Source organism: Ascaphus truei, chromosome 6 (assembly GCF_040206685.1).
Source record: "Ascaphus truei isolate aAscTru1 chromosome 6, aAscTru1.hap1, whole genome shotgun sequence".
In the NCBI taxonomy this organism is placed as follows: Eukaryota; Metazoa; Chordata; class Amphibia; order Anura; family Ascaphidae; genus Ascaphus; species Ascaphus truei.
In genome coordinates, this window is record NC_134488.1 from 99,355,264 (window position 1) to 99,372,647 (window position 17,384).

General features: G+C 40.2%; 1 protein-coding gene across 2 annotated transcripts in view; it reads right to left on the reverse strand.

Moving 5' to 3' along the window:
- FAM83E (family with sequence similarity 83 member E) overlaps nucleotides 1-17,027 on the reverse strand; it is an 80,048-nt gene extending 63,021 nt beyond the window's left edge. Inside the window, exons 1-2 of one of the 2 annotated variants that reach the window (XM_075605342.1) lie at nucleotides 16,566-17,023; nucleotides 13,318-13,970 (exon numbers count right to left, since the gene is read on the reverse strand). In XM_075605342.1, coding sequence (XP_075461457.1) covers nucleotides 13,318-13,767 — 450 coding nt within the window. In that variant the 5' untranslated portion in view covers nucleotides 13,768-13,970; nucleotides 16,566-17,023. Of the gene's footprint in view, nucleotides 1-13,317; nucleotides 13,971-16,565 lie in introns of both variants that reach the window. The other variant, XM_075605343.1, reaches the window with a different exon arrangement.
- Between the last annotated feature and the right edge of the window lie 357 nt (nucleotides 17,028-17,384).

Below are 17,384 nucleotides of genomic sequence, written 5' to 3' on the forward strand. Positions count from 1 at the left end.
TGTGAGCAATGAGCAGTGTGTCAGTGTGTGCAGTGTGAGCAATGAGCAGTGTCTGTGCAGTGTGTGTCAGTGTGAGCAGTGTGTGTGCAGTGTGCAGTGTGCAGTGTGTGGCAGTGTGAGGAGTGTGTGTGCAGTGTGCAGTGTGTGTCAGTGTGAGCAGTGTGTGTGCAGTGTGTGTCAGTGTGAGCAGTGTGCAGTGTGTGTCAGTGTGAGCAATGAGCAGTGTGTCAGTGTGTGCAGTGTGAGCAATGAGCAGTGTCTGTGCAGTGTGTGTCAGTGTGAGCAGTGTGTGTGCAGTGTGCAGTGTGTGGCAGTGTGAGCAGTGTGTGTGCAGTGTGCAGTGTGTGTCAGTGTGAGCAGTGTGTGTGCAGTGTGTGTCAGTGTGAGCAGTGTGCAGTGTGTGTCAGTGTGAGCAATGAGCAGTGTGTGTGCAGTGTGCAGTGGGTGTGCAGTGTGTGCAGTGTGCGTGCAGTGTGTGCAGTGTGAGCAATGAGCAGTGTGTGTGCAGTGTGTGCCACGGGAAAACCGCGTTATAACCGAATCGCGGTATAGCGAGGCGCGTTATAACGGGGTTTAGCTGTAGTTCATTTGGAAAGAGGAAAGTGATGAAATGTTTAAAAAATAACACCTCATTAGAACTGTGAAACAGTCACACACATATTTGGATTCACTAGGGAATTCAATTTAAAGACTTTGTTTCTGCCCTGTAAATGTTATGAAAGGCTGAGACACAGGTAAAACCTGTCAGTTTTGTAGTGTCTGCAAATATTTTTTGCTGTTTAAGAATGTTAATTTGGGAGAGCATAGCTCAATAATTACTTAGCTTGTTTTCTCAAGATTTCAAAATAATTTGATTAACCGATAGTATAGGAAAAAAAGAAATGCAGAAAACAATCCTGTAATTTGATTGGTTCCACTTCCTGGGAATTATTCACCCAGGGATGTCTACAATGTTGTAAACATTGCAGTAAGATATCAATAGACACTTACAAAAAATGGCAGACGTTTAAACAAAACAACAAAAATATATATTTCAAAAAATGAAATTATATCAAGAGAAAATAAAGAATTGGAGAGGAGAAGACGCAAAACAAAAGAGGACGAGAGAACAAGTCACAGTGTGAGAGAAAGAAAAAGAGAAGGAGAAAGGGAGCTAGAGATGTCAGAAGGGAAAAAGAGAAGAAAGAGGAGAGAACGTAGGAGCACAAGGGAAGGGAGGAGAAGATGAGAAAGGAGGAATAGGAAATTGGAGAGAGAAAGAATTAACGGGAAAGAATAATAGAGGGAGAGGAGAAAGACAGAGGAACTGATGAAAAAAAAATAACGTTGGAAGAAAATAAGAAAGATTAAGAAAAAAAAAGATGCAAAGTTTCTTAACCAACATAGAACATTTCTCATCCAGTATTACCTGGCCATGAATGCACTTGGCCTCGGGCCTTCAACCCCTCCACCCGGGGCGTTAAAGGCCAGGTAATGCCCTGTCCCCTGGGATTATTATCTAAATATGGTTCTTTTAGCACCACAAAACATGTTTCATTTTGTACAATTAAACACAGACAGGAGTATAGGTGTACATATACAGCTCAACCCCGTTATAGCGCGTTCCTCGGTGGCCACCCGATCCAGCCGCGCTATAACCGAGGTTGCGCTAATTTTTTTTAAATGGCCGCCGCGGGCCCGATCGGTAGGAGGGTTGAGGAGGGAGGAGGGAGGGAAGAGTTGGAGTGAGGCGCTGGCAGTCCTACACTTCCTCCAGCAGCCACCATACTTCCCCCAGCATTTCCCGCACTCCCCTCGCACTTCCCCCAGCAGCCTCACTTCCCCCAGCAGCCCGCACCGATCCCCGCACCAATCCTCCAGCCCCGCACCAATCCCTCCCAGCTCCACACCAAACCCTCCCAGCCCCGCACTGATCCCCGCCAGCAGCCCCACGATGCCCCAGCAGCTGACACCAAAGGTATGGGGCTGTGTGCGTGCTGTGAGTGTGTGTGTGCTGTGATTGTGTGCCGTGTGCTGTGAGTGTTTGCAGTGTGCTGTGAGTGTGTGCAGTGTGCTGTGAGTGTGTGCAGTGAGTGTGTGCAGTGTGCTGTAAGTGTGTGTAATGTACTGTGAGTGTTTGCAGTGTGCTGTGAGTGTGTGCAGTGTGCTGTGAGTGTGTGCAGTGAGTGTGTGCAGTGTGCTGTAAGTGTGTGCAGTGTACTGTGAGTGTGTGCAGTGTGTGCAGTGTACTGTGAGTGTGTGCAGTGTGTGCAGTGTGCTATGAGTGTGTGCAGTGTGCTATGAGTGTGTGCAGTGTGCTATGAGTGTGTGCAGTGTGCTGTGAGCATGTGCAGTGTGCAGTGTGCTGTGTGTGTGCAGTGTTTTGTGAGTGTGTGCAGTGTGCTGTGAGTGTGTGCAGTGTGAAGTGAGTGTGCAGTGTGCTGTGAGTGTGTGCAGTGTGTGTGGGCAAAAAAAAATGTATACATCAGGGCCCCACTTCTCGGCGATCCGCTGATACGGTGGCACCGAGAAGGGAGCCGCTATGTTGCATTTGAAATCGCGCATGTGGAGAATGGACGGGTGCGCCCGGCGCACATGCGCAGACCGCAGGTTGCGCGCGCAGACCGCAGATCGCACATGCGCAGAACAGCAAAAATGCCGTTTGTGCATGCGCATCGCTTTCTGGCGATTTTCAATATACGGCGGGCCTCTGGAACGGAACCCGACGTATACCCGGGGCCCTGCTGTATATATATTTTTTAAATATTCAACTTGGGAGGTTCTGGCATTTTGCTGAATGGACAAGACTCACTGTAGTTGCTTCCCCTCATACAGAGGTAACAGGAAGGGTTCACAGTTTTAGTGTTAGGACCTGCATTTTTGGTTATACCTTTACATTTGGTATGCAGGCTTACGACGCTTTGGTCAAAGGGTTTAACTAAATAACTAAGTAATTACTATTATTATGGAAGTATTTCAACTTTATACTCATTACCATATATGTTTTGTTAATTTGATATTGCATTGGGCACCCCTGTCTTTTGTTTTATATATATATATATTTATATCTTTTTTAGCAACCATATTAGTTAAAAGAAAGTACATGCATACCCCGCATTAACATACGCAATGGGACCGGAGCATGTATGTAAAGCGAAAATGTACTTAAAGTGAAGCACTACCTTTTTTCCACTTATCGATGCATGTACCATACTGCAATCGTGATATACGTGCATAACTGATGTAAATAACGCATTTGTAACAGGCTCTATAGTCTCCCCGCTTGCTCATATCTTCAGTACAGGTAGGGAGCTGCTATTGCTGATCAGCATGTGCTGACAGGCGCATGTGTGCGCTGCCGTTTGCCTATTGGGCGAAATGTCCTTACTCGCGAGTGTACTTAAAGTGAGTGTCCTTAAACCAGGGTATGCCTGTAGTATTATTATTATTTACCAAACTGTTATTGTCATTAGCAATTGTCAACAGCTACTCAAGTGGCCATATCACCCCTTTCTTCTTTTAACTAATATGGTTGCTAAAAAAAAACTAATAATAAATCATTTGCAATCACAGACAGGAGTATAGGTATATGTATATACTGCACATATTTATATACTGTAGTTGCTAAAAAAAAAAACCACTAGCAGGAAATAATTTGCAGTGTTTAAAGGAAAATATTTTTTTAATATACATTTTTTTAAATCAATGTTATCAAACATTTATGGGTTCTGTGTCCAGTTAAATGCTGAATACAGGCATACCCCGCATTAACGTACGCAATGGGACCGGAGCATGTATGTAAAGCAAAAATGTACTTAAAGTGAAGCACTCCCTTTTCACACTTATCGATGCATGTACTGTACTGCAATCGTTATATACGTGCATACTGTAACTGATGTAAATAACGCATTTGTAACAGGCTCTATAGTCTCCCCGCTTGCGCACAGCTTTGGTACAGGTAGGGAGCCGGTATTGCTGTTCAGGACGTGATGACAGGCGCATGCGTGAGCTGCCGTTTGCCTATTGGGCGATATGTACTTACTCGCGAGTGTACTTAAAGTGAGTGTCCTTAAACCGGGGTATGCCTGTATGTTTTTTCAACTTTGATCCTTCTCTAGAAATTAGAGGCTGGGAAAAGTTACACAAAGGCTTACATGAAAGAAAATTATAAACTGGTATTGAGAATTCAGAGCATGTGAAACAGAAACCTGAAATTCTGAATTCCATTCTCAGCTGGAGGAGGAACTTTCTGTTGTTACATCTTCAAATTCATACCTCAGGATTTGTTACAATCTAACCATTCTATGGTATCATGGTATTACACTATAGTTCTTATATTGAAAAACATTTTTTACAATAGAGCATGGTTACTAAATTGTGCTAAACTGCAAGGCACCTTGTGATCAATTAGAGTGAATGGGCCATAAAGTACTTTACGTCTTAGCACTGCTGAGTAAATATGGGCCAATATGTCCTCAGGCACTTACAGTACTTGATAACTTATCTGTGAGTCAAGCAACTTGAATAAAAAAAACTGCCTATAACCCCCAGTACGGAGCTATTGGCTTTGAGCGAGATTTAGTGTTCACACTTTTGGCCAAGGCATGTTTTGTAGTAAATGGGAAAATGCACTGCGCGTGTGTCAAATTTACAAATAGACTAGTAAATGCAATCTTAAGTGTATCGTGTGACATAAAATGCTAATGAATGTAGTGAGAGCACAAGGTGTATTATTAAATAGGCTGTGTTGTCAATTATATAAATCAAACAGAATATATATAAAGATGTGTGTGTTTGTGTGCACTTTTCTTGAAACAATTTACCATTATTAATAGTTTATATAAACTGTATGTGAACATTTGTATATAACTTACTCATTTAGTATTAATACCACAAATAGTTATGGAATAGTGATATTAAGGAAATTTAAATATATTAGATAAATACATTATTTAATAAAATAATCTTTATAAATGCTGAACAGCAGAAACATAAAATAATCTAGGAAATTCCCTTGGTGTTCAAGGATTTTGCCCGATTCTCACTTTCTTAGCTACGCTTATAGTGCCGGCGACAGCGACATGTCATCACCTCAAAACAAATGCATTGCCGACGTGGCGTGCGCTTATAGTAAGCGCAGCGCGACAGAGCGACGGCTTGGTCGCGATCGCTGGAAGTCATCTCAATTTGATTTTTCCAGCGACCGCAGCCCGACATCACCGTCGCCGGCACTATAAGCATAGCCATAAATAGCCCATAAAATGCTTTTCTTTTGTATAGAAATAAACAGTAAAGCAGGGTCCTCAGATTGCAATGATACACCAATTCCTCTCTCGCCAACATGATTACCAATAAAACACTTAGCTCATGGCTATATTTACCATACAAGAAGAAGTTACACAAAATATATATATTTTGTATAGATGTAACACAGTTTGCTCCCCCCAATCGCAGATAGAGTGCATGTGAGGGGAATCTATATGTATTACCAGGTGTGGAGTTTTACCTATCAGGTTCACAGGAGGCCAGAATAACTCTGAAATGTTACAAATGTAAAGAGGGAAGGTGTGGCCTAATAGTAATGGGAGAACATTGATATCATTTTACTGTCAGCATCTTGTTAGGACCTTGGGCAAATCACTTAATCTCACAGTGTATAAGGCATCAACATATTAACTGCAAACTCTTCAGAACATGAACTCATGATTGCAATATCGTATACACAGGAATACATCTTCTGGCAGTATAATTAGTTTTTGATCCAGTCCACTTCTTGCTGACGTACAGAACATGAAAAGAGACACAACATGACTCCATGTCTTGCTATGCACTAGGGCCTTATCAGGGGTGTAGCAGCCATGTAAACAAAAAATTACTCAATACTTGATACATACATTCCTATTTCAATGTATTGTATATTATGTATACCCTGTTCATGTATGTAACTGTATTTGTAACCATGTATTATTTGTCATATTAACTATGCCCAGGACATACTTGAAAACGAGAGGTAACTCTCAATGTATTACTTCCTGGTAAAATATTTTATAAATAAAATAAATAAATTTCAAATGTAAGAATTTATTGACAAAATTGATTGTAAGGTGAGGACGCTACATCCAATGGGCAGAGGTATCAAGTGCTATAAATTGGTGCATTTTGCTTGACTCTTTATGCCACTGCATCAAAGTGCACCGTGTCCGTTTTGTTCCACACAAGCACCTCTGAGCAATTAGTGACGTAGCTAATGGAGGGAATAGCCATTTTAATATTATAATGGGATACACCAATATTTGCTTCTGGACCTGGTGCCGTTTTCCTGTCTGGTTGAATCAAATACATCTGCCAGGTTTGGGTTGCATAAAACCTCTCCTCTCACAAGATCTCTGATCAATGTCAAAGAAACAAGATTTATACATGTGCCATCCACAAAAATTAAGCCAAACGTAAATTGTATGCTCAGAATTATGGAGCAAATTCCACCATCTTGATGTATATCTTCCTTTATCTTGAACTCCTGCCCAGTCTGGGTGTGGAAAGGATTCTTCTGTTCAACAGAGAACAGGCCTATGTACTGTTACTTTACACCCACTATCTTTTGTTTACCTAATGATAACACTGAAAAGTCTGCATTTTTATATGTAAAGCAGAGAAAAGGTCAAATCTGATCACTCAAATCCAATTAAATACAGAATATCTCTATAAAACACATGTTAATACATACAGCCATGTCAGGGTTGCCACCTTCTGTTAAATAATAACCCGGAGATTTATGAAAAAAAATCCCATTTACTGTATATATTTAACTCTCTTACCTTCTCCGGCGACAGTATCCTACATCTCCCCCTCCATGGCCCAGTCAAGATGGCTCTGCAACGTCAAATGCCATCATGTTGCTATGACAATGGGACATCATGTGATGTTGTGGCGCCATGCAATGTCACGTTGTTATGACAACTGGACGCCACGTAACAACCCATTGTCATGGCAACACGACACCATTTGACATTGCGGAGCCATCTTCACGGGACCATGAAGTGGTAGATGCCGCCAATGATGATGATGCCGGAGAAGGTAAGAGCCAAGGCTTCGCACATGTCCCTGGACCAAACATCCCAGCCGGCCCTGCAGTCAACAGGAGATTTCAAATCTCAACCTCCTCTAGCCTGGAGATACCTAGTCGAAACTTGTAGTCTCCGGGTAAAAACCCGGAGTGGTGGCAACCCTTAGCCCTGTATACAGTACATGACTGTCAGATAAATGCTTCTTTCAATTGCTTTTGATGATGATGACTTTGTGGAGTTTCTGTATTGACATATGACTTGCAGATCAATGTCTTACTTTGGATAGGTTTGAGTGCGCAAATTCTACTTTTTTCTCCTTCATATAATGTGTGTTTACCATTTGTGTGGGGGGTTTGAGGTTAGTGTAACTCTATATTGTGTTGTACATTTTTTGTTCCTACAATGGACTTTCTACATTGTTTTATTTATGTTTCAGAAAGTGCCTTCTACAATTTAAGACCTAGAAAGAGGCAATAGTGAGGTGTATATGAGTACCATGGGGCCTATGCTTTAAGTTAGGAAATAAGAGGTTATTTTTTATTTTTATTTTATTAAATGAATGCTAGAAAAGATATTTTAAGCATGTGTAGCAAGGTAAGTCGACATTGATTGTGACTACTATAACATCTGCTGTATTAGCTTGTGACTTTCTCAGGGATTATCTGAGATGTTAGAGAGAAGTGGCACCAAAGCACATATTAATGGGATGTACATGGAGCAAATGTGATATCTCCGTTCATTATTTTTTTTCCTTTTCCTTGGCATTAAAATATTCTGCCACATCTGAAATGTCAAATGTAAGACTTAATTAACAATGATTTATTTGGTGTGCATCTGTATGCACTTCTCATGAGCTGTTACATAGCCACTGAAGTGTTTAGTAATAAATAACTATACAAAACTGAAGAAATAGGGTAACTTTTCCTCCATATTTTTGCCAATAATTCCTTGCGGAGCAGGGCTTGTAAATCCACCATAGCTCAATGAAGTCAGTTAAATGACAGCATAGCTTAGCAAATGCAGTGAATTTGAGTTAATCGGTACTATTAGTGGGTTATATCAGGCAAAACAAGGTCATCACTCTTCCTATGTTCCACTACCACTAAAACACTAATTGCTAGAATCATCTCCTGCTCTTCTAGGCGCGTATCTGCTTCCATCCTCCTGAACTCTCTCTGCTAGATTCCTATGAACTTCCGTATAAACGACAACATTCTCCTTTCGTTTAAGGCTCTACACTCCTCTGCATATCCATACAGTATATCTCAACGCTGACATCTCGCTACGCCCCAAGATTGTCTCATCTTGGCACCTTTTACCTCTACAGCCCTCTCCCATCTTAAACCTTTGTCATTAATCTCTCCCTACCTATGGAACGCTCTTCCACTCAAGTATTAGAAGATTGCAACTTGCATTTGAATTGAATAGTCCGATCCATGCTATTGTAATGCAGCAAACCTAACTTACTCATTACTTTTTGTATTTAAACATTTTTTCAGGATCAGAACTAGTGGATCCTCTGGAAACTAACAGAGCTATTTTTTAACTCAGGGGACTCCCTGGCTCCCGAGAAATTATCCTTTTTATTTTTCAGTGATCGTGTTTCAGTGATCAAACCTTTTGGGTAAATATCAATGTCGGGTCTGCCTCGCTCCTCTTAGCCAATAGAAAGTTGCAACGTCTCTGGGCCATGACGAGAAGATTGAGCTGCTAGTTCTAGGGGATTTCAACTTCAACTGGCTTGACCCTAAAAACCATAAAATCCAGATACAACTCAAGTCACTTAACCTATCGCAACTCATTTCCCAACCCACACGGACAAACCTGAAATCGCATAACCATTCCTTGCTAGACTGGATTCTCTCCTCAAACCCCAGCAGAATCCAATCCTCTGGCATCCTTCCGGACATCTTCAGTGACCATGCAATAGTGTACTGTGTAAGGAAAATTAAAACACCCCATTCAAGCCCTAAAGTTCTCCTCACTAGAACATTTAAAAACTTTAACCCACAACAGTTTCTGGATGACCTTACCAACTGCCCATGGCACAGAATAGATTTAATTCCCGACCCTGATTCTGCGCTCGACTATTTCCAATCCGAGTTCTTAAAACTCTGCGATACCCATGCTCCACTACGCAAAATAAGGGTACGGGGGGCCCATCTTCCATGGGTTACAACTGACCTTATAGCACTTTACCAGCTCAGGGATACCTTGCGGAAAAGCTACAAAAAAACTGGCACTACCAAGGATCTCAATCACTACAGATGCCTGCGGAACATGTGCAAAAGGCAAACAAGGCACGCAAAAGCACAATATTACTCTGACAATCTTCACCAAAATACATCAAACCCAGCTAACTTCTGGAAGGTTATCAACAATATATTCCAGCCTCCTAACCATCAAAAACCAAGTAATATCACTAAGGGGGATATTACTCTGACAAACCCCACTGACATTGCAAATGCATTCAATGATTACTTTGTGGGGTGTGTCACTAACGTATTAGCGAAACGCAGCCCAAACCACAAACCTGAATCTCATACTGGGAGTGCCCACATAGCCCCACCCCTTCCTAACACTGCCCACAATTTTCAATTTGGCCCAGTATCTGAAGAGGAGATTACACAAGCGCTCCTCAAACTAAAACTAAGCAGCCAATGCGGACCTGACTTGCTACAATCTAGGTTCCTACGACTTGGTGCCCCAGCCATTGCCAAACCAATTGCTTCCGTGGTCAACTCTATCCTGTCTGCAGGCCATATCCCTAAGACCTGGAAAACTGCCAGAGTTGTCCCAATCTTCAAAAGTGGGGACAAAAACACTGACCAATCTCACTTCTCCCAATTCTATCAAAAGTCATGGAAAAATGTGTACACTCCCAATTAAAGGACTACTACACCAAGACAAATTTCCCTAGCCAATTCCAATCTGGCTTTCGTCCCAAACACTCCACCGTAACTAGCCTGCTAAAAGTTTGCAATGAAATCCAGTTTGGAATGGAACGGGGACAACTCACTGGTGCAGTATTCCTAGATTTTGCAAAGGCTTTTGATACAGTTGATCATGCTATCCTGCTTAACAAACTCCAGAGCTCTGGAATAGGGAAGCATGCCTTAAACTGATTTCAGTCCTACCTATCAGGAAGATCCCAACATGTGTCCATCTCAGGCTCTAACTCCAACCCCCTGGATATCACCTGTGGTGTCCTGCAAGGCTCTGTTCTGGGGCCCCTTCTCTTCTCAGTGTTCATTAATGATCTTCCCACAGCTTGTAAGGAAGCCTCAATACACATGTATGCAGATGACACAATCCTATATGCACACAGCCATAGCCTCTCTGACCTTCAACACATACTTCAGTCTGACTTCTTGAGACTCAAAAACTGGATTTCCCAAAACAAACTGTTTTTAAACCCTGACAAGACTGTAACAATGGTATTTGGGACCAAGACTAAATTCTTAAAGCTTCCAGCGACTGAGCTCCATATTAGAACCAACACTAACACCACCCTAACTCCTGTTACCAGTTTTAAATACCTGGGCTTATGGTTTGACTCCCACTTAACATTCGGGATGCACATTGATACCCTGACAACCAAGACCTATGCCAAACTAGGGGTACTTTACAGGAACAAATCCTCCCTAAGTCTCCTGGTCAGAAAGCGTATCGCACAGCAGATGCTAATGCCAATTATTGACTATGGAGACATAGTATATGGCACGGCACCTCAAACCCACCTTAGCAAACTTGACACCCTCTACAATTCAATTTGTCGTTTTGTTCTCCAATGCAACTACAACACACATCACTGCGAAATGCTCAAAGAACTAGATTGGTCATCACTAGAGTCTAGGCGCAAAGTTCACCTTTCCTGTCTTGCCTTTAAATTCTTTATGGGCAAGCTACCCAGCTACCTGAACAAGCTCCTCACCCCTACCACATGCAGCACCTATCATCTGAGATCTGACTCCAAAAGACTGTTCATGGTCCCAAGGATCAACAAAGTATCCGGCCTGTTCCTCCTTCTCTTACCGTGCACCCCAAAACTGGAACAACCTACCAGAGACTCTCACATCCACCACCAGTTTAAGTTCTTTCAAATCTAAGGCTGTCTCACATTTTAATCTGGTCTGTAACTGTTACATACGCCCATAACATATATTTTCTTTAACTGTGCATGCAAAGTCTTGTATATAATGTATACCCTGTTCATTTATGTAACTGTATTTGTAACCATGTATTATTTGTCTTAACTCTGTGCCCAGGACATACTTGAAAACGAGAGGTAACTCTCAATGTATTACTTCCTGGTAAAATATTTTATAAATAAATAAATAAATGACATTGCAGCATTCTATTGGATAGCTCTAGCAGCCATCTTGAATTTTTTTGCACGTTTACCAGATCATAAAATGTAAATTGTTTGCAAAGCAGTTCAGCTTTGGAGGGCATCATGGTTTAAATTCGGGGATGGGGCGGGGGATCAATATAAAAAAAAGGATTGGAATTGCTACTTTAAAACAGTAATAAAAAGGTTAAAATCCTTTGCAACAATGCAGTTGCCAAAACCTTAATCCCAACCTGCGGAAGTGTATTTGTGTTTAGTTTTCTTGTCTGTTCTCAGGCCTTATTATCCAGTAATCAAAACACACCTGCAATATATTACAAATAAAAGGTGCAACTAAAGACAGCCTAAAGGTTCAACCCCTTCTATTCCCTCCACATTCCTTCAGGTTCCTCCTAAATCAAAGTTGTTTTTGGATGGCACTGCATTTTTTAATTATATTTTCTGAATAGTGGCTGTTCATTTTAAGCATATCAAACAGAGGAAACACAAACACTGCAAGTGCTCTGTGGATATAATTGAATCTCAAACCTAATCAAGACAGCAACATCTGTGCGACATTTGTTGTTTTAAAGTAACATGAAAAAACTGGGATGTGTTCCATGCATTCATTTAGCATTTGTTATTATTTAATAATCTTTATAAGTAGTTAATGGGCATTTGACACTAGAGAGTAGACGTCTTGTATTGAACGGATGGGAAATACTGCAACATGGAAGATTTATAGGTTTCAAGGACATCATACTTATTGACCATGGATTGTTGTTTAAAGCAGGGGTGGGCAACTCCAATCGTCAACAGGTCATGGTTTAGGGATATCCCAGCTTCAGCACTGGTGGCTCAATCAGTGGCTCAGTCGAAGATTGAGCCACCTGTGCTGAAGTAAGCTCCTCGGGGCAGGGACTCCTCTTCCTTAATGTTACTTTTATGTCTAAAGCGCTTATTCCCATGATCTGTTATTTATATTATCTGTTATTTATTTGAGTACCCCTTGTATTACTACTGTGAAGCGCTATGTACATTAATGGCGCTATATAAATAAAGACATACAATACAATACAATAGAAGTAGGGATATCCTTAAAACCTGGCCCGTTGGTGGCCCTCGAGGACTAGAGTTATCCACCCCTGGTTTAAGGCCTAAATTCAGAACTTTAATCCCTTTTCTGCCTACACGCATAAGTGTATCTCAACATCTTCAAACGTTTGCCCTTGTTTTTAGTTTTTTTTTTACAGAGACAATTTAGCACATAACTCCCAATATATTATAAAATCTCAGAATTGTACTAGACAAAATGTGCACAATGACAAGATAAGTTTAGAAGAACCTTGGAAGGGATTTAGCATGTAACTGAAAGAGAAAACGCAACTTTTAAATAATTCTCCTAACAAGCCCAAGAAACTGAGTTAGAAGTAGAAGAAAAAAAATACTTTTTTTTTAGAACTGTAAATACGTGGAAATATGTTGATAAAGAAACAGCAAAAGAAACCAAGCAAAATGCAGCAAAAAGAGAAGAAAAACAAGTAATTATCAGTTAATAAAATTGAATAAACGCTGTATGTATGTAAAGATGTCTCTAATATAAGCCACCAAAATGTAGAGTTCGTATATGTTATGCACCTAACAGAATATTTTTTTGCTTGCATTCATGTTTCCATTATGCATAGTACTGTATATTATCAATGTTTGTTTTCTTGACATGAACATTTTGATTTGCTGCTTCTAACTTAAACCAGTTTACACTTCCATTTGTATCCTCTTTCACTTGAATACACCATCATTTTACAACCCCAGCTTTCAGAACCTGCTACTGCAGTGATTACCTACATTATACACATATACTGTACAGATCTTACGTTTCATACATTCAAATGATGCTTTATGGTAATTTATGTGAAGCAAAATAAAACCCAAACAGAACTATACCTTTAAAGCATTCTGTATAGTCCTTCGAACCACCACCTTGATGTGAGGAGCATTATCAGAAGGAGGATGGGTGAATACCTCTGCCCGTGTAATCCCTTTCCACATGCCCTGGTCAATCCACCCCAGGTCCAGCAAAGGGGTTGCAATATCAGATTTTCCTGGCCAGTAGCTAATACTCAAGTCTTCATCAAGCTCAGAATCATCTCCCAGATCTATTTTCCCCAGTTGAGAATCCACAACAGAACTCTCAATCCATGTAACTTCTTCCGGAGATAGAAACGGACGAATCCCTTCCTGTTTGACACAGTTATGGAAGGCTTGGGCCCCAGAAGACAACAGAGTTTCTAAGGCTGTCCTTTGCTTTTCGGAGTAGTAACATTCAGGACTCGACTCAGTCATTTCCAGGAACGCCTGGTCTTCTTCCAGGCATTTCAGCTGAGAGTTTGCCATCTTTCCCTCCTTCCTCTCTTTTTGTTCTATCTCCTCCAAGCCCTTCAGGAACTTTTTTAGGCAATTATCTACAGATCCAAAATGTAGGCAAGTTTGTGTCTTCCTTGAGCTTTATGGCCGTGTTACTATGGAAGGAGGCTTTTCTTCTGCACATTTAGTGATGTAAAATGATAGCTGGGTTTTGTAGTAAATTGATGTTGGGCCTTGTGAAAGATATGAGACATAGGTTACCATTACCACTTTTGACAAAACCAATTTTTATACATTTCAAGATACATAAACTGTGTTTTATTGTGTCCAGTTTAAAGATTCGAACAGTGGTTTCCAAACTTTTTAAAATGAGTCCCCCACAAAGCTGTTTCTGAGAACCCCACTATGTATTAAATGCTCAAAGGACAGTCCATGCTCAAATGATATGGCTTCTACATGGTGGAATATATTAATTGGATTATTTTTGCAGGGAAACATCCTTATTATATCTGTCATTCACACTTTGTCAGTCTCTTCTCTTGTGTTTGTCACATTATGTCCTCCTTTTTATTTGCTTCATTACTTTCTGTATCTCCTAGTGCGTAGTCACTCTAAGACTCCTTTAATCTTCCGGTCCCTCCTCAGGTTGCAAAATACCGGCCTAGAATGTGGACAGAACTAACGGACACCGAGTCATGTTGATGCTGAATACAGTATGCTATGTTAAAGCATAATTGAATGTCTCATTGAAATCTATTTAAAGCACGAATCCCCCAGGACAAATTAATTTGCCTTACCTGAGGACTGGCAGGAAAACACACCCCAGCCAATCAAAAACAAGAATGTACTTGTTATTGATTGGCTTGCTAGTTATCACATTGCCCTTGCCCATATACCCATGTGTGAATTACCCCTGATTCATACTTTCTGTTGGCACTGTCTAAATTTGCATATATATATATATATACGTTGTAGCTTTCCCTTATAGAATTATCTTGCAGAAAACCATTGCAGAAATTGCCAGGGCCATGGAAGTCAGGAGAACTGTAAATAGACTGAGCAACAATCTCATATTATATTATACAAAATACCATTTGCCTTTTGCAATCAGACCATAGAATTAGCAAGCAAATAAAAAGGTCATAGACCCCAAGATAATTTAAGATGAAAACCTGAGGTGGGATGAGTTGTTACTGGGTAGGTAGCTCCCCTGAAGATTTAGGAGGTGCTATTTAGGAGCAATTCTGGGTCAAAAAATGTCTTGCACTAGGAGATCACAAACTGTATATAATATATTATTAAAAAAATAATATTCCATACATAATTACAATGGCCTACGATCATATTTTTTATTTTTTTTGGTGCGGCAAAATTGTAGTGCTAAAAGTAGCACAAACTTTAATTAACCCTTTGTGTGCCAGAGGAGCCACGGCACCAGAGTGCCACAGCCCCTCTGACATTTGGCGTTCATGTGACCGCTCCTTGGGAAGGATCACATGATCACCACGTCACTAATGATGGAAGAGGAGCAGTCCTTTTCCGTTCCTCAACCGGCCAGGTTGCGGTCATCGCACATTGGGAAAAAAATATTTTTTACACTGATGGGTGCAGATTGGGACATTTTTGGTTAGTACATAAGCGCTCACAAGCACAATCTAATATGAGATTTCTGTGTGCCAATTTTTGCACCCAAAAATATTTGTGACGCTTAGTCCATATGTCCCTTAGAACGTTACGACCCCATAATAATAGTCAAGCTAAATTAGAGGAAGTTCAATTATTCTCTGCTTCACAGAATAAAATGTTGAGTTTATTCATCTTCTTATCCCTTAATGTACTGTAGTAATGTTCAGAGTTCTTCAGTTTTATAGGCTTTTTTTTAAGCGTGTCATATGAGAAGCATATTGCTTTATTGAGAGCAGTACATTCTTAATACTTTCCAGTAGAGATCTCTAAAGGAACAAAACAACAGTGGGCAGAATAATACTCCCACTGACTGGGGATGACCCATTCAACATCACTATGGGGTTCTGTTCCGAGGAAGCTTACAGTACATCATTACTTATCATCATGAACCATTAACATGAAGTGGTGACGGATGGCTTGTAGTTAAGAAGCAACAGATCAACAACTATAATTACCAGTAACTGCAAAATACACTGGTATTTGTATAGAATATAAAATAGAGATACATATAAACAGACAAATGAATGTGCTGTGTATGATAATTCTGTATACGTGTGAACTAATTCTATCTTTCTATGTGTTTGTAGATCTGAATATTACATCAACATAGAGAGGTGTATATATATTTCTTAGCATTTAGTTTTGTCTACCGATTAGCTTTACAATGAACATAGCTTAATTTTAAATATTATCTACTGCCATTACATTATTAAAAAGAAAAATAGAAGGAGCACACAAAAGATTTGGATGTGTCAAAAGACTAAATGTATTTATGCATCAGAGTTAGTACAGGTAATGTTTCAGGACCCTTGGTCCTTTCCTCAGACCAAGGGTCCTGAAACGTTACCTGTACTAACTCTGATGCATAAATACATTTAGTATTTTAAAACATCCAAATCTTTTGTGTGCTCGTTCTATTTTTCTTTTTACTACTGTTACATAGGATCCAGCTTTGGGACGCCGGGATCAGCACGAGGTAAGCACCAAAAGTAATTACTTTGTTTAATTTTTCTTAACAGTGGTGTGCCATTTATACCTTGTTTATACTGCCATTACATTATTATTATTATTATTATTATTAATAATAATAATAAATCTATCCACCTGCCACCAAAGCGACACATTATTTAAATAAAATGTACCTGATAAGATTTCTCTTTCATGAGATCATTGGCAATCCATTACACATTCAGATGTTGAAAGCTTTATCATGTTACGATATTCCTCGTCCATTTCTCTTCAGCTTCCACCGCCTTTCTGCTCTCCTTTTTTCCCTTGATTTCTGTTGCTTTTCCTCTCTCTATCTTCAAAGTTGTTAACACTTTTTTCCATTCACAAATTCCCTGCTTCACATTCACCCATGTTCATTCTTACTATACGGGTACGTTTTCAGATCTTATTTCTTTATAGCATGTGAGGAAGGTAACAGGGTAGTTCCCAGTCTCTGGCTTTCTCTGACTTATTTCTCTCCACCTGCTCTATCCCTTCCTTTGTTCTTCCTGTCATAACGCCAGGAACATAAGACACACCAGCAGGTCATGCAACGTACCTCTGGCAACCAGGAAGCGTTCTCACCTTAAACAGATCACTTGACTTATTTGCAAACTAAAGATGTAAACCACCAGGAACTTGAAAGAGGACAGTCTTTTAAAGGGAAAACAACAAGCAGGATTTGTGTGACTAGAAGTAAAATGTTTAAAAGGGAAATATATATTATGCATGTCTCTTTGTTTTTTTTATTATTGTTTTTCTTTTACAATGGCATTTAGATTGGAGAGTGAATTATTATTGTTAGCCACAGCAGAGTCACAATTTGCATATGAATTATACTTGTCGTTAAGTGCTTTTAAAAGCTGCAGCTACAATAGGTTACCCAATGTTACTGCCATGGTAATGGCAACTGTCCTGTAAGGGCGACTTCCCAGGCTGTTACCCAGGTCTCACGTTTCATATCAGATTGC